The 23236-nt window shown below is 36.8% G+C and overlaps 1 protein-coding gene across 4 annotated transcripts in view; it reads left to right on the forward strand.

Moving 5' to 3' along the window:
* The window catches only part of PATJ (PATJ crumbs cell polarity complex component), a 345818-nt gene that overhangs the window by 22209 nt on the left and 300373 nt on the right, over positions 1–23236 (forward strand). For all 4 annotated transcript variants that reach the window (XM_075998871.1, XM_075998878.1, XM_075998885.1 and 1 more), the window contains exons 6-9: positions 5206–5401; positions 7464–7592; positions 18104–18322; positions 21186–21285. In XM_075998871.1, coding sequence (XP_075854986.1) covers positions 5206–5401; positions 7464–7592; positions 18104–18322; positions 21186–21285 — 644 coding nt within the window. The remainder of the gene's footprint in view (positions 1–5205; positions 5402–7463; positions 7593–18103; positions 18323–21185; positions 21286–23236) is intronic.

The raw sequence follows: 23236 nt of genomic DNA on the forward strand, positions 1-23236 counted from the left end.
GCGTGCAGTGTTGTCATCATAGCACACTGCAACCTCAATCTCTTGCGCTCAAGTAATACTCCTGCCTCAGCCTCCCAAGTAGCTGGGCCTGCAGATGTGCACCACCACACCTAGCTACATTTTCTATTTTTTGTAGAGACAGGGTCTTGCTCTTGCATAGGCTGGTCTTGAACTCCTGAGCTCAAGCCATCCTCCCACGTTGGTCTCCCGAAGTGCTAGGATTACAGGTGTGAGCAGCTGGGCCCAGCCAAGCTTTATTTTCGAAGTAACATAAAATGGAAGTCTGTGGAGGAGTGGCTTACATTTTGAATTAGACATTGTTCTATACTGTGCTGTTAGGCATCTGCTGGAAGACATTGGGAATTAGAAGCATTGAGAAAAGGTTGTACAGAGTTTATTGAATAGGAAGAATATGCCATAAGCAAAATAATTAGAAAGGTGCTTGGAACCTTTCACAGCATGAGGAGTATTACATCTTTATATATTTGCTCAGTATTTAACAAATATTTATCGAATGCATACTGTGTGCTATGTACTGGGTATAAAGTGGCAAAGAAAAGGGGCATTATCTCAATCTTGCCATCAATTCTTATGTCTCAGTATTCTGTAGGAATAGGTCTGTGATTACAGGTTAAAAAGAGGAGTTGATTATTTGAGTGTGTAAAGAACCTTGACCAAGGCTGAGCAGTCCCTTTCCAGAGGTACTTGAAGTGTACTTGAAGGGAGTTTTGAGGGGAAACGGCAGGATCTGAGGAGAGCAGAAGGTGATGGGGAAAGAAATAGACTCTCTTGACTGTTAGTTTATGGAGAGATGGAACACAGCTCCTGTGCTTGGAGTGTGGCTGGTGCTTATCTGGAGGGGGAGCAGAGTGCAAGATCTGTAAGAAGGGGCTGCAAAAAGGTAGGGGCCAGCGATGCAGGACCTTCCAGATCATGTGAAAGGGTCTTTATGGTTTTGATCAGTTATTTCTTTTTTATGAGGACTTTCCACATAGAATTATATTATTTTAGAAGCTCGCCTAACACCTGTTGGCTCTCAAAGTCATGGAAATCCATTCTTTCTGAATATTGTCATGGAGAGACAAGAACTGGTTTCCCATTGAATGGAGAGTGTGAACTCAGTATATATATGTATGTGTGTGTATATATGTGTATATATAAAAATAGTATGAGGGAGTTAAATTGCACATATATGTATATAGTATAATTGTATACAGTTAATATAATTGCATATATAAAAATTTGTATGGACATTAAATTTTGTCTATATAGCATAATTGTATACTGTTTTTTATGTATATAGTATAATAGTATGGGGGAGTTAAATTGTAAATAGTAGGAGTAGTAAAGCTAATTCAATTCAACTTTAGAATACATCAAAAATCCTAGTTTTAGCTGGTTACAAGTGGCATGCACATGTAATCCCAGCCACTTGGAAGCTGAGGTAGAAGGATTACTTGAGCCCAGGAGTCTGAGACCAACCTGGGCAATATAGCAAGACACCATATCAAAATAAAAATTAAAAATAAGAAATAAAACTAAATCATATTTTCCAGAAGATTTCTCCTGTTTACCTAGTTGATCTTGGTTTGAGTTTATATTTCCTTAGTGAATTCTAACTGGAAAGAAAGGAAGTATATTGGTTAGGGGAAAAAGTAGATTAAAATAGATTGATTTCTAGAAGAGAAAAAACTTAGAGTTAGTAAATTGAACTGACTTATGAAAAATTAGCTATATCAAGGTCGAAAAGATTCAAGAGTAATTCATTCACTTGGGATTAATTAACAAATTTCTCTGAATGAACAAGCTGTAAATAAGAGTTCAGGTGAAGAAATTGAGAAAGAAGGACATTAGTGATGGAAGAATGGAAATAATGGAAAGAATGGAAGAATGGAAATAATTCCTGGATATTGTCCTGTAGTGTTTATATTTAAAAGGAAATATTTTCTGAAGCAGCATTCTCAATTTAAAATATATATATTTTATTTTTTTATTTTATTTTATTTTTTTTTTGAGACAGAGTCTCACTGTATTGCCCAGGCTAGAGTGAGTGCCGTGGCGTCAGTCTAGCTCACAGCAACCTCAAACTCCTGGCTCAAGCAATCCTCCTGCCTCAGCCTCCCAAGTAGCTGGGACTACAGGCATTCGCCACCATGCCCGGCTAATTTTTTGTATATATATATTAGTTGGCCAATTAATTTCTTTCTATTTATAGTAGAGACGGGGTCTCACTTCTGCTCAGGCTGGTTTCGAACTCCTGACCTCGAGCAATCCGCCCACCTCGGCCTCCCAGAGAGCTAGGATTACAGGCGTGAGCCACCGCGCCCGGCCTATATTTTAAAATTAGAAAAATCATTATGAAAGTAATATATGCAGATAATAGAAAATTATAAAATACAGAAATATAACAAGAAAAAAAGATTACTTTGTCTTGGACCACCCTGAGACAACTAGCAAATGTTTTCTTTTTATAAAGACAAAGTCACAGAATATAGATAATTTTTATCTTATTCTTGTCTCTTAAGGTAACATAAGCCATTTCTAATATCCATAAAAAGATTTTCGATCAGGATTTTTAATGCTACATGATCTGCCATGAGAGCCGCCCACAATTTTGACGTCATAAATTGAAATATTCACCTTGCTAGTTCCAAGGCAGAATCTGAAACATGAGTCCCTGTCCTCAGAAAACTTAAAGAAATCTAATAGAGGAGGATTTAGCTGCACTGAGGATAGTATACTTAGTATAAATGAGTATTTAGTGAGTGATAAATGAGTGGTTCAGAACATTCTGGAAATAAGGTAAGTTATGGAGGGAGAGAAAGATTCTCACTCAGCTGGGTCATAAAGGGTGGATTGAATTTGGCTGAGTAGAAAGGTATTAGAGATTAAGGACACAATTTATACAAAAGCAGAAAATGCCAAACATGTTTGAGAAAAAAGAAGTAGATCAGAATAGTTGGACAAGGGGTTTATATCAGGAGGAATCCAAGTTGGAAGAGTACTTTGGGGCCAAACATGGAGGCCTTTGAATGCTAACCAAGTTTACATTGTATCCTAGAAGTCATTAGTTACCATATTTTGGTCCATGACAAAGTTTTGCTGATCTGCTTTGGACTGAGTGAGAAAAATAAAGGCAACATAATGGACTTTTCATAATTCAAAATTTTACTCACAAAAAGGATTATTCTCTGTTCTGAAATAAATCCCTTCCTGTATTTTATTTTATTTATTTTATTTTATTTTATTTTTTATTTTATTTTATTTTATTCTTTTGGGGGGACAGAGTCTCACTTTGTTGCCCAGGCTAGAGTGAGTGCTGTGGTGTCAGCCTAGCTCACAGCAACCTCAAACTCCTGGGCTCAAGCAATCCTGCTGCCTCAGCCTCCCCAGTAGCTGGGACTACAGGCATGTGCCACCATGCCTGACTAATTTTTTCTATATATATTAGTTGGCCAATTAATTTCTTTCTATTTATAGTAGAGACGGGTCTCGCTCTTCTCTCAGGCTGGTTTCGAACTCCTGACCTCGAGCAATCCGCCCGCCTTGGCCCCCCAGAGAGCTAGGATTACAGGCATGAGCTACCGCGCCTGGCCCCTTCCTGTATTTTATTTATCTATCTATCTATCTATCTATCTATCTATCTATCTATCTATCTATCTATCTATCTATCTATCTATCTATTTAGAGACAGAGTCTCACTTAATTGCCCAGGCTAGAGTGAGTGCCCTGGCGTCAGCCTAGCTCACAGCAACCTCAAACTCCTGGGCTCAAGCAATCCTCCTGCCTCAGCCTCCTGAGTAGCTGGGACTACAGGCATGTGCCACCATGCCCGGCTAATTTTTTCTCTATATATTAGTTGGCCAATTAATTTCTTTCTGTTTATAGTAGAGACGTGGTCTCACTCTTGCTCAGGGTGGTTTGAACTCCTGACCTTGAGCGATCCACCCGCCTCGGCCTCCCAGAGTGCTAGGATTACAGGCGTGAGCCACTGCGCCCAGCCACCTTCCTGTATTTTAAATGTCAAAAAATCTTTTATGAAACAATCATTATAGGAGTTTGTTTTTCTTTCCTTTGGTTCTCTCTTCATTGGTCAATAACATTGGTAGATCATTATACATTTTTGAGTTGGGAAATACCAGCATGAAGAGAGCATAGAGCAATAAGTCTTGTGGAATTTTGCAAATTCTATTTTAGGTATTAGACAAGGATTCAAACTGGAGGATGGACTTTGGGAATGAAGGGAGGAGATGGGTAGATGCAAGACAAAGGAAAATAAGGAAGAATTGTGGTGTTAATGGGTAAACAAGAAGAGGAGGCCATCACTGGTGTTTGGGAGGGAATAAAGTTAAATGCACTAAACCTAGGAGTAAATCCTAGGGTGTCCTTAGGATGCACTTTAACATAAGAATTTAAAGACTGCTTTAGAGTCTTACTCTTTAGATAAGATGCTGGGCTTGTCTAGGCTTTAGTTTCTAAGTATGTAAAATTTAAGTACTGAAAAGGCTATTTGAGGTTTACATGAGGTTCATGCACATACCTACAGCATTTAACACAGGACCTGACTCATAAGTGCTTGGTAAATACTGACTAAAATAGTGCTTTTTTTTCTTAGAGATGTTGCTAGTTTCTTTTAAAAATAGTTTTTTACCTTGGTTATCAGTTAGGAGATTGGGAGAGAAAAAAAGGGCTCAGATAAAGATTTGGAAGTAATCTTTATGAAATCTCAAGGAGGAGGATTTGGCCTCTGTTGACAAATGTTGGAAAAGTGATGGGCAGTGGAGACTGGATGAATCTGCTAGAGAGGAGGTTACTGGTACAGTTGTGAATGTGGTTACCCCAGTGTAGTATGGGTAGAAGTCAGATTGGAAGGGGTTCATGGGTGCTGGGTTTGTGCAGTAATAGAAGCAGTGTCCATACTTGTAAAACCTTGCCAGGGAGACCCTGTACATTTTGTTTATTTTTCTAGCCAAATGGCTTTTAAAATGTGTGTGTATGTTTAGGGATGTACTACCTAATTAGTTAATTAGTTAATAAATGCTTTGATGAAAACTACTCTGAAGAGCTCTGTTATATAATTAATTATGTGAATAAGTGTACTAAGTGAAGTAGTACCGTGAGCAACAGACTGGTTAACTTGAATAACAGATTTTTTAAAATAAGGCTATTAGATCACTTAAAATTTTCTTTTCTTATATGATTAAGGGATCAAAGATTGAAGGAAAATGACCAAATATTGGCCATTAATCATACGCCACTGGATCAGAACATTTCCCATCAGCAAGCAATTGCATTGTTACAACAAACCACCGGGTCTTTACGTCTGGTTGTGGCCAGGGAACCAGCCCACACAAAAAGCAGTACTTCTACCAGCCTAACTTATACAGCTCTGCCTGAAACAGTGAGTTGCAAATTTGGGAAAATACTTAATTTTGAATTATACCGTTGACTGTGAAGAGTATAAAGACATTCAGAAGGTATCATTTTGCTGATCATAGTTCCAGAAAGATGATGATATCTCCAAATGCAGCATTAGCAATATTTAAATAAGATGTTTCTGGAGGTTTTTTTTTTTTTTTGGTCTTTTCAATGTCCTGTGGGTCTCCTTATTTAAGACTATTACTTAATATAGAGGCCAAATTGAAGTATTAGGTGTAATTTATTTGGTAATGGAAAGAGTCTTGTGTTCCTTGGTGATGTAGCCAGTTAATTAATTGAGAGTTTTATTAGAGACTTGCTGTTGAATGTTTTAAGTAAGATTTGGCTATTTATTTCAAAAACATTTTTGTAAATTATAATGGGGATTTATAACTAGCTTATTGATACTATAAAATTATAACAGTTTTCTTTTCATGTAAGGATACATACTGAACAATTTAAAAGAATAAAAGTATATGTCTCTTTTGGGACTCCTTACACTTTTGTTTTATAACATTTTACAGATTTTGGCCTGCATCTTCGGAATGCAAGCTAATAAATCTTATTTTCTTATAACACTAAGTGCTAGCTGATTTATTTCATTTTTATTCATTGGGACAAAAGAAAAAATAGACTGTCTGGGTACAGTACAAGGTCACAACACAAATTAATGTATAGGCATTTTCCCTGTTGTAATCAGCAATATTTATGCAGCACAATTTACATAATAAATACAGTGAACAAAGTGGGACATTGTTTTAGCATATAAAGAACAAGTGCTTTGGAGTCAGGCTTCAGTGGATTCAAGTCCATTTCTTCTACTTCCTAGCCCTGACACACTGGCAGCTTCCTTTACTTCTCCTGCACCTTGGTTTCTTTCTTTATCTGTTACTTAGAACTTACAACAGTATCTAGTTCTCAGAGGGGTTGTGGAATGTGGACAAGAAGGCAAGTGAAGGCTAAGCATAGTGCGTGGTAAATGCTCTGTGAATATTTGCTGCTATCGTTAACTCAGGCATATTAAATTAGCAAACATTATTGCTTCCCAGATACTATTGTTCCAGACATGAGTTAATTAAATAACCCCAATATTCTTGTTTATTGTAACAATGCGTAGTAACTTTCCAATTGAGTATGCTAAAAAAACTAAGTAATGAGTATACCCTAATGATCTTGAGACGAAGGATTTTGTTCTACAGCTGGATTGTGTGAGTATAATGCACGTTTCTCATAGAAGCCTGCCAATTAGTGGAAAAGCACTGCGTCTTTTAGTCTGATTTGTATAATCCTATGGCTGCATCTTCAGTTGGGCCTGCCTTTCCTCTCCCTCATGAGAGTCTCCTAAGTTAGTCTCTTCACCTCATGTCCCTCTCACCATTTCATTCTTCACATGGCTGTCAGACTAATTTTCCTGACCCACTGCTTTGTTCCTGCCATTCCCTCTTCTAAAACCTTCAGTGACCCCCACTTAACCAGTTAAATCCAATCTTCTGGCTGTATCTTTTACCCACTCTGTTATCTGGCCTGGTTTTGGTCTTGTATTTCCCTTTTGCTTGGATGCCTTCCATCTTGGTAGTGCAACTTAAATGCCCTTTTTCCTTGAAGTTTTCCACATTTCTTCATTGGATTTGACTTCTTGCGCTTCCCCTCCCTCCTAAAATCTTTACAACATTTTGTGAATTCAAGCAAACACATATTTCTTGGTTCCTACTATGAGCAGGGCACTGTGCTAGATATTAGGCATAGACTGGGAAATGAGAAATGTTTCTTGTGCTCTTTGAACTACAGTGTCTTAACATCCAGTATTTGGCCTTGTGTTTTAATTATTTGTGTTTTAGTCTCTCTACTGGACTGTAAGATCATTAAGGGCAGCGACCATATGTTTATCTCTCTATATGTATCTTAGTATCTATAAGATTGCCTTGATTAACTGTATGAATGTTCCATTTGTTGCAAATCTGTCACTTTAGTAATTACTGTATTGGAAAGCTAAGAATCTGTGTGTTTTACTGACACTGTGGCTCTTACTTACGATTAATTTATAGGTTTGTTGGGGCCATATTGAAGATGTTGAGCTCTTTAATGATGGTTCTGGATTAGGTTTTGGAATAGTTGGAGGAAAATCAAGTGGCGTGGTTGTAAGGACTATAGTGCCTGGAGGATTAGCAGATCGAGTAAGTTGACCTTCATTATCATCATTTTGGTTTTATAAAATTTAAAATGTATGGCTTAAAATGTAATTTTGTAACACGAGTTACTATGATATTTGACTCAACAGCTTAAAAATGGTTTATTCCATAAGTGTTAATATATATGCTGCTTCATTTTTTTTTTTTATTTTGGCATATTATGGGGGTACAGATTTTAAGGTTTCAATAAATGCCCATTCCCCCCCGCCCCCCTATGCTGCTTCATTTTAAACAGTTCCTATGTCAACATTTTTGGGGTTCTTTTGGTTGTCGTTGGGGTTTTTTTTGCCTTTCATCGTTAGGCTTCTTGGTTTCATCAGAGGACAATATTTTTTATCGAAAACTATTGTTAATGAGTATTGCATTTTGAACATCTGTATTATTCTCCTCCAGCGTATCTTTCAGTGACCTAAATGTTAAAATCAGAATGTACAATGACTATAAACATTTGTCCTAATATGGTACATGGTAAGTTTCACTTGAATTAAAGTTTATGGTGTTATAAATTAAATGACTACCTTTTATTACTTAGCAGTGTTAAACTGAAAATGGGCCACTTAAAAACTTAGCAACAGTTTCTGCTTAGTTTTACGTTGAAGAAATATTAGTACTACATTTAGTTTTTAGAAATTAATTTAGAAATTTGATTATGAAGCCACTTACTAATAAGCCCAAATTATGTACAATGTCCATGATAGAACAGAAATAACTTTATTTATTCTTATAATCAGAATAATATGCAAAATTTCTGATTATTGTCCAGTTGCATATGAACTTATCCCTTCTAATTATAGACATCAGAAGTAAGAAATGAACTTGCTATGCAAATACAGCTTTGAGGCAAGTTCTTCAGCTTCTCATTTCTGATCAAGGTTTTTCCACCTTTCCACCTTTCCACCTCCACAAATTGTGGAGCCACTGATGTCCCTATCATCATTTCAACATCTAAGTGTATTTATTTAGCGCAGCAGTTTTCGAAGTTTGGCCTCTGGGCCTCTAAGCGTCCCTGAGACCCATGAGGAGGGTGTCTATGTGGGGCTTTGTAGGGGGTCTCTGAGATCCAAACCATTTTTATAGGAGTGTTGAGATGATACTATCCCCTTCACTCTGTAGACATTTGTACTGATGATGCAAAAGCAGTGGTAGACTAAAACTGCTGGTGCCTTAGTGCAGAATAAGGCGGTGGCCACAAACTGTACTAGCAGTCATTGCATTCTTTTCTGCTGTGTGTTTGCAACAATAACAACAAAATGCCAGTTTCACTTAAAGTTTATAATGATGCAGTGAAAGTGGTTAATTTCAGTAAAGTTTGACCTGTTAGTGCATATCTCATTAATATTGTCAAAATGGGAAGTACTATGTAGTACTCCTATATGCTGAAATGTGATGATTATCTTAAAAAACATTTGTAAGATAAACTAGCTACTCTTTTATATGGAACAGCATTTTTGCTTTTGAAAGAATAACGTACAGACAAATTGTATTTATTCAGACTTGAATATTTGGAAGATATTTCTTTGAGAATAAATGACATAAGTCTGTTACTTTAAGGAAAACAATAGACAATATTTGTTGGCAACACTAAGATTTGAGCTTCTAAGCAAAAATTAGAATTTTGTAAAATTTGTATTTTACTGTGACTTGAAACTTCCTATTTAAAGATTTTTCTGATTAGATTGTTTTTGATATTAACCAATCTGATTGTTTTGATATTTTATTTATTTTTTATTTTTTTCTCTTTTATTTTATTTTATTTTTTATTTCAGCATATTATGGGGGTACAGATTTTAAGGTTTCAATAAATGCCCATTCCCCTCCTCCCCCCACAAGTCTGAGTCTTTGAAATATGTCAATATTTGGAAAGTCTTCATAACTCTGTGAATCAGTGTTTTCTGAAGACCAACACATGATGTGAGAAAATAATACATGGGTAAAAGATCCATGAATTCAAGATAGGTCAATGGATTTTAATCCAACAGCATTTGAAACTTTGTTGATGTGGTTCTAGATTCCACACTGTAACTCTGTAGGAAACCAAACCACCACTTGTCAAATTTTGGAGTCACCAAGAGAACATGTTGTAACATATTGAATGCTGAAGCAGATATGAGAAACAGCTGTTTTCTTTTAAGCCAGATATTAGAAATTTGTAGAAACATTAAGAAGTCCCACTCTTTTACTGATTTGTTTTGAAAAATATAGCTCTTTTTAAAATAAAAATATAAACATTAATATACATAAACCTACCTACCTATTAATATATATTAAAATTTTAAAACATTTCTCAGTGCCAATTTCTAACTCAATGTTGACTGAGATCACCTATATAAACAAAAGCTCGGAGTTTCTCAGTAATTGTTTATAGCTTTATTGATATATAATTGATATATAATAAAGTGAACATATATAAATTATATAACTTAATACATTTTGGCATATGTATACACTTTTGAATTCGTCTTTACCAGTCAGGGTTCTCCAAAGAAATAGATCCAATAGGATGTGTATGTTTACATATTAAGAGATTATTTTAAGGAATTGTCTCATGCCATCATGGGAGCTGGCAAGTCTGAAATACATAGGACAGGCCAGCAGGCTAGAAACTCAGACAGGAGTTGATGTTGTAGTTTTGAGTCTGAGATCTATAAGGCAGGCTGGCAGGATTTCTGCTACATTCTTAAGGCAGAATTCCTTCTCCAGGAAGGAATCTCAGTTTTTGCTCTTAGAGTCTTCAGTTGATCAGATGAGGCTCACTTACATTATCGAGGGTAGTTTCCTTTACCTAAAATAAACTGATGGCAGATGTTAGTCACATCTACAAAATGCCTTCACAGCAATGTCTAGACTGGTATTTGACCAAATAAGTCAACACCACAGCCCAGCCAGGTTGATAGATAAAATGCATTGTACCATCCATCAACCCAGTCAAGGTAATTAGCATATTCATCACCCCCAGCAGTTGCTTGTGCCACTTTGTCATCCCCATCCCTCCATCCTCAATAATTTTTAAGAGCATACAGGAGTTGGTTTTGTCTTACTTAGTCTGTTTAGTGTTCCTATAAAGGAATACCCGAGGCTGGGTCATTAATAAAGAAAAGAGGTTTATTTATTTAGCTCAGAGTTTCTGCTGGCTGGAAAACTGGGCATCTGGTGAAAGCCTCAGGCTGCTTCCACTTGTGGTGGGAGGCAAAGAGGGGCCTATGCGTGCAGGGATCACATGGTGAGAGAGGAGGGCAGGGGGTGGGTGGTGGTGCCAGGCTCTTTTTAATAACTAGCTCTGAAGGACTAATAAAGTGAAAACTCACTCATTACTGCCATTGATGGGGGACCCATCCTGGTGAACCAAACACCTCCTATTAGGCCCCACCACCAACATTGGGGATCCAATTTCAACATGAGGCTGGTGGGGACAAACGTCCAAACTGTAGCAGGTTCTGACACCAGAATGTTTGAGAATGGTCATTTTATGGATCTTCAAAACACATCTGTAAACACAAAATAAATAATGTTCTATGAAGGTTCTTTAAAATGCTTTTTTTTTTGTAACCTGGAAAAAGATGAAATACTGAGGAAAATTTTGATACTTTTTCCCATTCCCCACTTCCCTGCTACTCCTGCCTTAGCAATTTTAATAGGCTTGTTTGCTGGAGTAGCATATTTCCAAATGCACAGTGGGGTAGTTACTGTGAAAAACAAAAGGTCAAATAAATTTAAACAAAATCAAATAGGTTTCTTTACTGTAAGAATTTTCTGAGCTTTTAATATACTAATGTACATTATGAATTTTCACAAGGAGAATATGATGTGCAGAGTTTCCCAGATTAATCCTATTGAGGCACTGTTGGGAAAAGCCCAAGTCTGATTTTCTCCCTTTCCTGGAAGGGATTGTCACTGTTTCAGATCATCACAGAGGAGGTAGGAGGTATGCCTGTCAAAGAGTCGTAAGTGCTCAAAGAGAAGCAAGTGCTTATGCCAGACGCTGCTATCTGCCTAATATATATTATTCTTATGTGACCCTCAAAATAGTCTTATAAGTTTTATTCCCAAATATAGATATGGAAGCCATTAAGAAATTGCCCAAGGTTACACAGCTGGGTAAGTGACAAGGACAGGATTGAGCTCATGTCTGTTTGATTCTGAAGCTTGTGCTTTACTGCTCAAATCTGTTATCCAAAGTTAATCCTGGTGTTTTCCTTTTCCTGATATACACTGTGCAGCGATGGTCACACCTGTCAACAGGGAGTAGCAAGCTTTAGAAACAACAGAGCTGCTGACTCTTTTTAACCTAGACATAGGTGACAGAGCAGTATTCACTTCATTCTTCCTTTCGTGTCAGCTAATGGCAGATGAAATCTCTCCAACCTTCTTGCTGTAATCCAGTTATCTCCTTCCATATGCCTGGCCCTGTTTGTTCCTTGGTTTTACTCCATGTTATGCTTGCTGTAACTCATGAAGTGACTTTAGCTGCAGCACCCTAATACCCTAGTCTATGGTACAAGATGTGGCATACACTCTCCCTGTGGAGAAATTCTTCTCAACTCACCTACCTTCCAGTAAGCTTTTCTGAAAGGAAAGAGCATAGGATCATAGTGTGTGAGCTTTTAGAGTCAGATGACAGATGAGGGCTTGAATTCTGGATCTGCCAGTAACCCTGGGCAAATTACTACTTGGCTTAATTTTTATATTTCTTGGTCCTCAAGACTACCCAGGTTTGACAGTTTGCTAGGAGGACTTATAGGACTCTGCATGTAGTTGTACCCACAACTGTGATTTATTACGGTGAAAGAATACAAAGCAAAATCAGCAATGGAAAAGGTGCATGAGGTGAAGTCTGGAGGAAACCAGGCACAAGCTTCCAAGAGTCCTCTCCCCGTGGAGTCACATAGGACACACTTAAATCTTTCAGCAGTGAATCATGACCATATATCTGTGATGTCTACCATGGAAGCCCATCAGAGACTTAGTGCACAGGGTGTTTTTGTGGATGCTGGTCATATAGGCACATGCTGTCTAACATGTACCAAAGTCCCAGACTTACAGAAGAGTGCACGTGTTCAGGAGAAAACACATTGTTTGCACAGCTTAGGCCCTGTGAGCCATTTTTACCAGTAAATGGTGGGAACCCTCCAGAACCTAAGCTCCCAGACTTTAGCCAAGAGCCAGCCTTCTGAGCAGACCTTTCAAAGAATGGCAGTCTTAGGCTTGCTATTAACTCTTTTATTGCCAAGAGATAATTATGCTTGCCTTGAAAAAAGAAATGGCTGTGTGAAAATTAAATGTTTATCAATGTAAAGTGCTTAGCATGATGCCTTTTAGTTCCCTCTCCCTTTCCTCCCCAATCCTTTCAGCTGTAATGAAATACAGGAGCTTGGTTGTCCCCTAGCTGACCTTTCCCTGAGTTAACTGACTATGCACTGTTGCTGACTCTTTGCAAGTTGTTGCTCCTGTAGCCTGATCAGAGCTTTAACAAAATTAAAGGGAATATTGTTTTAATTAAAATGTACTCATGTTTTGAATATTAATACTCATTGTTGACTATGGCAATCATCATGGTAAGGGAATATGGATGCCTTAAGTCGTTAGTTCAGATGTGATGGAGATTGATAATGATTAGAAAGTGATGCCTATATTCTGCTAAAGGGGTTAATTAATACTATTTTATTCAAAGAATATAAAATTCTATAATAGGAAGTTAGAAAGGGAAATCAGTATTTTTTTATTTAAAAGGGTTTCATAAAGTAGCTCCTTATGGTTCCATTTGTGTTTACAGATAAGTCAATCTGTGTGGTTAAAAGATGGGGTAGAGTTGAGAGGGTGTGACAAAATGACCTAACTTATTAGGTCACTGCAGCCTAAAGAGCTTCAGGAATGGATGTATTTGATGACTTGCTGTGAACAAGACACCAGGCTATTTTACATACAGTATTGAGTTTAATGCTCACGACTCAATGAGATAATTTATTCTCATTTTGCTTAAGAGAGATCTGATATTTAGGTAGGATAAAAAAACTGACCTTTGGCCATACATCTTGTCTAAAGTAGTAGGCAGGATTTGAACTTGGATGTCTCTACCTCCAAAGCCCTTACTTGTCTTTCTGCTGTATACTGCCTCTAATGTTATAGAATGAATGAAATAGAAAATAGCATTTATTTTTCTTTTTAAAATTTTATAGGAAGCTTTTTATTTTTATTTATTTATTTATTTTTTATTTTTTGAGACAGAGTCTGGCTCTGTTGCCCCGGTTAGAGTGCTGTGGTGTCAGCTTAGCTCACAGTAACTTCAAACTCCTGGGCTCAAGCAATCCTACTGCCTCAGCCTCCTGAGTAGCTGGGACTACAGGCATACGCCGCCATGCCCTGCTAATTTTTTCTATATATATTTTTAGTTGTCCAGTTAATTTCTTTCTATTTTTAGTAGAGACAGGGTCTCGCTCTGGCTCAGGCTGGTCTCGAACTCCTGACCTTGAGTGATCCTCCCACCTCTGCCTCCCAGAGTGCTAGGATTATAGGCACGAGCCACTGCACTGGGCCTATAGAAAGCTTTTTAGAAACATTTATTGAGATCTGGTTACAATGACCAATTAATGTAATCAGAGCCAATTTCATGAACAGGGAAATTATATGATGTGTAAGGGAAGCTAAAAAAGCTTATCTACCTGTAAGCCTCAGATACTCTTCAAAATACACAGTACTTGAAACACACATCTTTAGAACAACATTCTAATCAGTTGTGGCCAATGCTTAAAACATTTTTAGGAGATAATTTTTGTTTTTTTTTTTGTTTTGAAATTGATAATGGGCAGTGTAAAGCTTATTTTGCAGAAAACTTCTTTCATGTGGTCTGGAAAAATTCCAGGGAAGTCAGGTACACTGGGATACCCTATTGTCTTCAGAACACAGCCTATTTAAGGGTTGTCATAAATTACTGACACTTTGGTATGAGGTGGTTATAATGTGAGTCCACTAATGACCCAGTCACCTTTAATAATAAAAAGGAATGGAACCAAGCGAGGGTTGGAGGATGGATGTGGAGTATGAGGAACTTTCAATTTAAAATAAGCCAAGGCCCAACTTGAGGTCACTAACCAGTTGGTTATTCCCAGACAATTTTGCTTTGAGTGATTTGAGTAGAATAGGATAGGTATTCTTGGATTTAATTTCTTCCTTTTAATTCCTTTAGGGCAAAAGTGTTTATTTTACAAAGTTACTATTTTCTGTCAATGGCATGCTGCCTTTTGATTTAAGACCAATAATGTAACCAACCTGGAATCCAACATATTAGTGGCTTTGTTTTCTGAGTTGTGGAAGTATTTGGTGCCATTTTTTAGTTTTTGAAGAAACTAATTTGATTTCTTCTTTAGTAGCTCAGGCCTGAATTCCTATAGGTTTTCAAATATTTTTTGAATTGAAATTATCATCCATAACAGCTTATCAGAGAACTTAAGATGCAAAGTAATGTGGATTTTTTTTTTTAGCCCAAAGCTGTTAATTTGGATTAAAGTACTTTTCTTTTTAGCTGTGCAAATGATACTGTCAGTGTTTTCAATATAATTGTACCATGTTGCATTAGCTATTTTAATTTTTCTGCCTTCTACGCTGTCGTTACTAATAGGCATAATTTCTTTTTTCTCTTTTGAAAGAATCTATGGGTTAATACACTTTTATATGGAAGGTTTGATTAGCACATTATGTACTTGAGTCTTGGCGTAGCTATTTATTGGCTTTCATTGATTTATGATTTCTGTTAAAGAACAAAAGGGACTTTACGCCTTTTAGTTTCCTCACACAGTAGACAGGTTATGTGGAAGGAGAATGTTGATCAGAAAATATCAATAAAATGCAATGTTTGAGGCTTCTGGACTTAGAAGAGGTAGCTGTCATTTTGGTGTCTTTCCTATCAATCTGACTAATGACTATTTTTGTACTTATGAATTCCTTAGAACACCTGTTTTTCTGTAAGAAGAAAATGTTTGACTTTCAGTGACATATGCAAATTATCTACATCATTTTAAATTAAGAGTTGAGGTAAAATAGGAAAAAAACACATTGCCTAGGAAGTGGCTAAATATATACTTTATAGTGAAATGCCCTTTGGCTAAGCCAAGTATGAAAACACTTATTAGACATTTTTTTTATTCTTTGATCAGGACACTATTCTGTTGAAGAATAGTTTGATTTACACAGGCTGCTTTTCCTTTATTTTTCATCAGGACCACTAACTTTCTCTTAAGTAGTTGTGTATTTCAAGTCTGTTGCATGGATAAAAAAACACTATCAAATCATCATTATTAAAGTAGAAATCCAGCAATTCTTTACTCCTTTTTTTCACAATTATGTCCTCCTTTTTTCTGTTTTCTTTCTCTAAGTCCTTCCAGATGTTTCTGAATTGAATTGCATTTCTGCTACTCTGCTGCTTTCTACTTCCAGTGCCTTCTAGAGCATTTACAGCAAAGCGCATAGCTTTGTACTCATTATTTCAATCTAAAGCCTTCATTCATTTAGGTTCTGGTTAAAATCGGAGAAAAGGAAGCATAGGGCATAGACTTTGCAGTCTTAAGGTTTTTAAAACTTTTTCCTTCAGAGTTGCATCTACAGCTTGTAGATGGTGCCACCTGGAACTGGGAATGTAAAGCCTAGAACCAAATCAACCCCATGGTCATTGCTCTATTCTCAAGCTTTCTCTTCACGTTACTATATATATATATATATTTTTTTTTTTTTTTTCATCTTCATTTTATTCAAACTTTTTGACAGTTATAGATAAGTTCGTGGAGAGCAGAGAAACAATAAGTTTATTATGTACTAGCGGCCTTTGTGTATAAAAGGTTAACTTGCTACAGTAATGGTACTCTAGAAAAATCGATGTATAAGGCAAATAATTAAATGAGAAGAATAGTCTTCAGTGAGTACCTTGGATTGAATTTTGGTTCTTCCACTTATCAGCTGTGTGACCTTGGTTAAGTCAGTAAACCTTTTTGAATCTCCATTTTCTCATTTGAAAGTTGTCCTCCTCTTAATGAGATGATAGATGAAAATGATTTTTAACCTATAAGATGCTCTGCAGGTATAATTTTCTTTTTTTATTTTAGACCAGCTGTATTGACGTTTTGGCAGTTTTAATATATTGCTATAAAGACAAATAAGATGAATTCAAACTTTATGATAAAACAAATTTAGTAAAAATTTACGCTGTTTCAAAAATTTTACAAACGAAAAAGAAATGAAAACATTTTGAATGGATACACATTTTGTTAAAGTGTATTTTGAACTTTTCTGTTTATGAAATCTGCATACTTATAAAATAATTATATAATGTCTGTGCACATTTTAAATAATAATACTTATAACAATAATTACTGATGTACATATCACCCAGCTTAAGAAATAAGACATTGCATATCCTTTCTTTAAACGCATCCAGAATCATGACTTTAAATAGCTCCTATATGCTAATAACTCCCATATTTAACTGTATAGTCTGGACTTCTCCCTGAGCTCCAGATTTATATTATATATCCAGCTGTACACTTGTCTCCACTTGAATGTCTAATAGGCATCTCAGACTGAACATCTGTAAAACAGAACTGATTTCCACCTCACTCATCTTTTCTTTCTTGATCTCAGTTCATGGCAACTCTATCTTTCCAGTTGCTCAGGCTAAAAACTTGGAGTTTTGATCCCTTTTTTCCTGCCTCAGACTCCATATAGAAGCTATCATCAGATCTTGCTGACAGTTCACTAAAAATACATCTAGAATATCACTTCTCAACACCCCAACTGCTAACCTACTCTGAACTATTGTTATCTTTTTCTGGATTATTGCTAAGGCCTCCCAACTGATATCTCTGCTTCTGTTGTTTCCTGGTCTGTAGTCTATTTTAAACATGGAAGCTTGAGGGATCTTGTTAAAAGTAAGTCAGATAATGTCACTTATCTGTTCAAAACCCTTTTCCATGACTTCCCTTCCAAATCATGCAAAGAAAATGCCCTTGTTAACTCTCTCATTTCTTTGACTACTTTCCTCTTTCCTCATTCTCTTCCATCTACACTGTTCCTCAGAAATGCCACTGAGCTTACTGGCCTTTGGAGCTCCTCACTGTATGCTAGAGGGTTCTGTTCTGACCTCCTTCCCTTCTTGAGGTCCAGGGCTTTCTGACATCTTCCTTGAATCCATGGCCATTAGTATTCTGGCTCTAGACCATTAGGCATGACTTGATACCTTCATACAAAGGCCTGTTTTAGAATACTGGTTACTTTTCTCATTTTGAACCTTTCTGTCTTTTGTCTTCTACAAGGAATTCTTTTACTATTTTGCCAACTCAATTATTATTATTAAATTATTATTAAACTATTGTATTTTGTTCAGCATTTTAGGTGGCTTCTTTATCAGCCTTTTTGTCAGAACCCAGAGTCTGATGAATTGTTATTAACTAGTGAAGTTATTTCTTGAAATGATTTATTTCTTGAAATGATTTTGTCTTTTTCTTGGTTTGAAGGATGGAAGACTCCAGACAGGGGACCACATCTTGAAGATTGGAAGCACAAATGTTCAAGGAATGACCAGTGAGCAAGTTGCACAAGTTCTCAGGAACTGTGGGAGTTCGGTCAGGATGCTTGTTGCCAGAGACCCAGCTGGTGAAATTTCATTGCCCCCTCCTACCCCCACAGCCTTACCTGTTGCCCTGCCTACTGTAGCCAGCAGAAGCCCTGGTTCTGTGAGTATATAAGTCATCCTTTCATCTTAAGTGTGATACACTGCAAGATAAGAAATTCTTTCAACTCAAAACACCACATTAGCGTGAATTGTGTCCCAGTGCTCATCAGTGAAGCAGAAGATAACCCAATTCGAAGACACTAGGCATGTTTGATTTTCTGTTTTGCTTTTCTCAGGGTAAAGTCATTCAATCTCCCTGAGCCTCAGTTACTCATTTGTAAATTAGAGACTAATAATACTTGCCTTGTCTATTTCATTAGAAAGGTTGGTGAGGAGATACTCAGACGGTAGAGGGAAAACTGTACATACTGGTTAATGTATGAGAATTATCACTAATAGACTGGCCAAAGGAAATGGACATCAATAATATTTATTATAATTATTAATTATATTTAATAATCACTATTATTAATTACCAAGCACTTGGAATTATCCTCTGAAATCTTCACAGTAATTCTGCAAAGAGGTCTTTTTTTTTTTTTTTTTTTTGAGACAAAGTCTTGCTTTGTTGTCCAGGCTAGAGTGAGTGCCATGGCGTCAGCCTAGCTCACAGCAACCTCAAACTCCTGGGCTCGAGCGATCCTTCTGCCTCAGCCTCCCGAGTAGCTGGGACTACAGGCATGCGCCACCATGCCCGGCTAATTTTTTTTATATATATATCACTTGGCCAATTAATTTCTTTCTATTTATAGTAGAGACGGGGTCTCGCTCTTGCTCAGGCTGGTTTTGAACTCCTGACCTTGAGCAATCCGCCCACCTCGGCCTCCCAAGAGCTAGGATTACAGGCGTGAGCCACCGCGCCCGGCCTAAAGAGGTCTTATTATCCATTTAATAGATGAAGAAATGAAAATCAGTTTGTTTGTTTGTTTGTTTGTTTGTTTATTTATTTATTTTGAGACAGAGTCTCACTTTGTTGCCCAGGCTAGAGTGAGTGCCCTGGCATCAGCCTAGCTCACAGCAACCTCAAACTCCTGGGCTCAAGCAATCCTCCTGCCTCAGCCTCCCAAGTAGCTGGGACCACAGGCATGCACCACCATGCCCAGCTAATTTTTTCTATATATATTAGTTGGCCAATTAATTTCTTTCTATTTGTAGTAGAGATGGGGTCTCGCTCTTGCTCAGGCTGGTTTTGAACTCCTGACCTCGAGCAATCCTCCCGCCTCGGCCTCCCAGAGTGCTAGGATTATAGGCGTGAGCCACTGCGCCATGAAAGTCAGTTTATTAAAGGCCTGACAGTTGGCTGGGTGTGGTGGCTCACGCCTGTAATCCTAGCGCTCTAGGAGGCCGAGGTGGGAGGATCGCTTGAGCTCAGGAGTTTGAAGTCAGCCTGAGCAAGAGTGAGACCCCTTCTCTACCAAAAATAGAAAAGAAATTAGCCAGGTGCGGTGGTACATACTTGTAGTCCCAGCTACTGGGGAGGCTGAGCCAGAAGGATCACTTGAGCCCAGGAGTTTGAGGTTGCAGTGAGCTATGATATCACTGCACTCTAGCCATCGCGACAGAGGGAGACTCTGTCTCAAAAAACAAAACAAAACAAAACAAAAAAACCAAAAACAACGACTTCATAGGGAATAAGTTGCAAAGCTGGAATTTGAATTCAGATCTTTCTGGTCCATTCCAAGCTTTTTTCCACTGTCTCACAGGCTCTGAATGAAGAAATAATAGGGTAAGAGCAAAGAAACCTCCCTCCCCCAATCATCAGGCCTAAAGTGTCTGAGCAAAGAAATAGTTTTACAAAAGAGGGATCAGGAGGAAGAGGAAAGAAAAGAGAAGTGCTTATAGTGGAAAAGAGAGAAAAGCCACCAATCATCATCACCTGAGGCATCACTCAGTGGCTCCTGGAAAGTTGTTTGCGTTTTTCTACTTGGAACCACATGAGTGGAAGTTTTCTATCTGAAATGTTAGAACCTTTTTACCAAAATTTCTTCAATTTGTGGTTACAACCATTTTCTGTTCCCTCCTCTATTCTAGTCCACCTTGTAGCCAGGGACCAAGGTAGCTATATGACAAGTGGGAACTTAGTCCAATCACTTATTTACTTTCTAATGTTAATGTTTTGAATTCAAAACAAAATATTATGTGTTTGAACACCTTCTTTCCAGAAATGTTTAGAAGATGAGTACAACAAGTTTTAGTTCAATATTTTTTATATTACTTAATCTTATCTTTTTGTTTCTAAGTCTTTTCTTAGGCTTGTAGTTCTTTCAGATACAAATATAGCCTGAGTTTTTTCTACATGGCTATATTAGTTTTCTAGGGTTGGATAACAAATGACCACAAAACCCTTTTTTAGTTCACAGTTCTATAGGTCAAAATTCGTGGTGGAGTTTGGTTGGAGTCTCTTCTTGGATTCTTACAAGGCCAAAATCGAGGTGTTGGCCTGGCCGTGCTCTTTTCTGGATGCTCTGGGGACTCTTCTCTTCCAAGCTCATTCAGATTGTGGCAAAATACAGTTCCTTGCAGCTGGAGGACCCCTTTTCTTTGCTGGCCATCAGCCAAGGACCTCTTTTAGCTTCTTAAGGCCCCCACATTCCTTCTCACATGACTACCTCCATCTTCAAACCACAAGTTGAGTCCTAATAATTCAAATCTTTTTCACTTCCCTTTCTGCTACCAGCAGGAGAAAACTCTGCCTTTAAAGGGCTCCAGTGATTAGATTAGGCCCACCTAGAGAACCTCCCTTTTGCCATGTAATGCAACATCAATATGGGAGTAGTACCAGGGATTAAAGATCATGTGGACCATCTTAAAATTCTACCTACCATCGGTGCTAAGAAAACACTTGGCAAATCATGCACAAATAAACTATGTATACACAGCTATGTAATTTAACATATATAATTAAAATTGTTTTTTACTTTTAGGACAGTTCTCTTACTGAAACTTACAATGTCGAGCTCATTAAAAAAGATGGACAGAGTCTCGGGATTAGAATTGTTGGCTACATTGGAACATCTCATACAGGTAAATGAATTATTTCTATTTTATATTTGGAAATAATTGTAAAGGATGTTAAGGTTTCTAGACAGTAAAATTAAATAACTGCAAGTTTTAATTTAAATCCTGAACAATAAAACCATGAATTTATAATAGCAACCAGTTTCTTTTGAGTGATTACAGAATCACCTTTTTATCTCAATAGTTTTATAGCTGGCTTGAAAGTCATTAATAAAAGGATATAATTTTCTAATTCAGTGTATAATATTTGAATTGTACCTCCTCTTGTTTCTAAAATAGATATATTTTCAATACTGTTAACATGTCATGAGTATGTTTGTGATAAAGTAAATTGATTACTGTATATATATTTCATATTGTGAGCATCCAAAAAGTATTACTGTTATGTTCAATCACTAAAAATAAGTTAAAACAAGTATTTTCATTAGAATTATTTTTCTTTCATATAAAAGGAATATACTGTAAGAATGAATACATGGCTCAAGTATCTTTAAATAAAACTCCCTCAATTCCTACCTGAAAATCTCTGGTAACATTCACTATAAGTTATTCTTTTATTATAGGTGAATTATTAGGGTATGGTAAAATAAACCTTTCTATAAATATTTGCTAATAACATGAAAATTTAGAGTTATGAAATGTTCTAGTTTTTATTTTTAAAAAGTAAGATTAGAGAGTTAATTTCTTTGAAAAAAATTGTTATTTTGCATATTTACAGCAGGTGGAAAGATTAAGAGTGCTAATGTATTCAAAGTCCTGAATGAAATTCATGTCAGACCACCTTGTGCTATTTTAGCCTAATGAAATCTTTTTTAAAACCTTTAGATTCTTTTAAGTGCCACCTTTTTTTAGGTACAGAATTTAAATGAGTTCCAAAAGAGCTAAGTGTGCCTGTATAATAATGTTGCAAGAAAACCATATTGAGTAGTTTTCAATATACTGAATCTGGTTAGAGGAATTTGACTTAGTTCCTTAACATATGGTTTAGTTTCTAAGTGAAAGTGAATGACTGCTAGAAAACTGAGAAAATTTGATGTTTATGTTGCTGAATAAAGGAAAGAATCATTTTTCTTGTTTATCCTCAAAAGAAATTTTTGAGATTTGGGTGGGTTAGGACAGCAGAGAGCAGGTGAATCCAAACACTAGAAACTTTTGAAACTCAACAGGCTTTTTTTTGTGTGTGCCATGGCATCAGCTTAGCCATAGCAACCTCAAACTCCTGGGCTCAAGCGATCCTCCTGCCTCAGCCTCCTGAGTAGCTGGGGCTACAGGCATACGCCACCATGCCCAGCTAATTTTTTCTATACACTTTTAGTTGATCAATTAATTTCTTTCTATTTTTAGTAGAGACGAGGTCTTGCTCTTGCTCAGGGTTGGTTTCGAACTCCTGACCTTGAGCAATCCTCCCGCCTTAGCCTGCCAGAGTGCTAGAATTACAGGCATGAGCCACCGCGCCTGGCGTACTCAACGGGCTTTTTAACAAATAGCCTTTCAAAATAATTTTTGCTCTATTCTATTCATTGGACTTTTGAGGGTTTACTTTACATAGTTCTGGAGAGAGTAGAAAAATGAATATAAGAAAAATTTATTTAGGGAGATAAACTATAAACAACTCTTAGTTGTTTAAGGATAAATGAAATGTGTATTTTATAATGGCAGACATACAATAATCTCCTTTGTTCCAAAACCCCCTATGGATATGAAAATCCTTGAATGTTCAAGTCTCTTATATACAATGGCTTAGTTTTGTTTATAATCTATGCACATCCTCCTTTATACTTTAAATCATCTCTAGATTATTTATAATACCTAATATGAAATAAATGCTATGTAAATCGTTATACTATGTTTTTAAAAAAATTCTGTCTTTTTATTGTTGTATTTTTTTGTTTGTTTGTTTTTGAGACAGAGTTTTGCTTTGTTGCCCTGGGGAGAGTGCAGTGGCATCATCATAGCT

The sequence above is a fragment of the Microcebus murinus genome, chromosome 2, assembly GCF_040939455.1.
Source record: "Microcebus murinus isolate Inina chromosome 2, M.murinus_Inina_mat1.0, whole genome shotgun sequence".
In the NCBI taxonomy this organism is placed as follows: Eukaryota; Metazoa; Chordata; class Mammalia; order Primates; family Cheirogaleidae; genus Microcebus; species Microcebus murinus.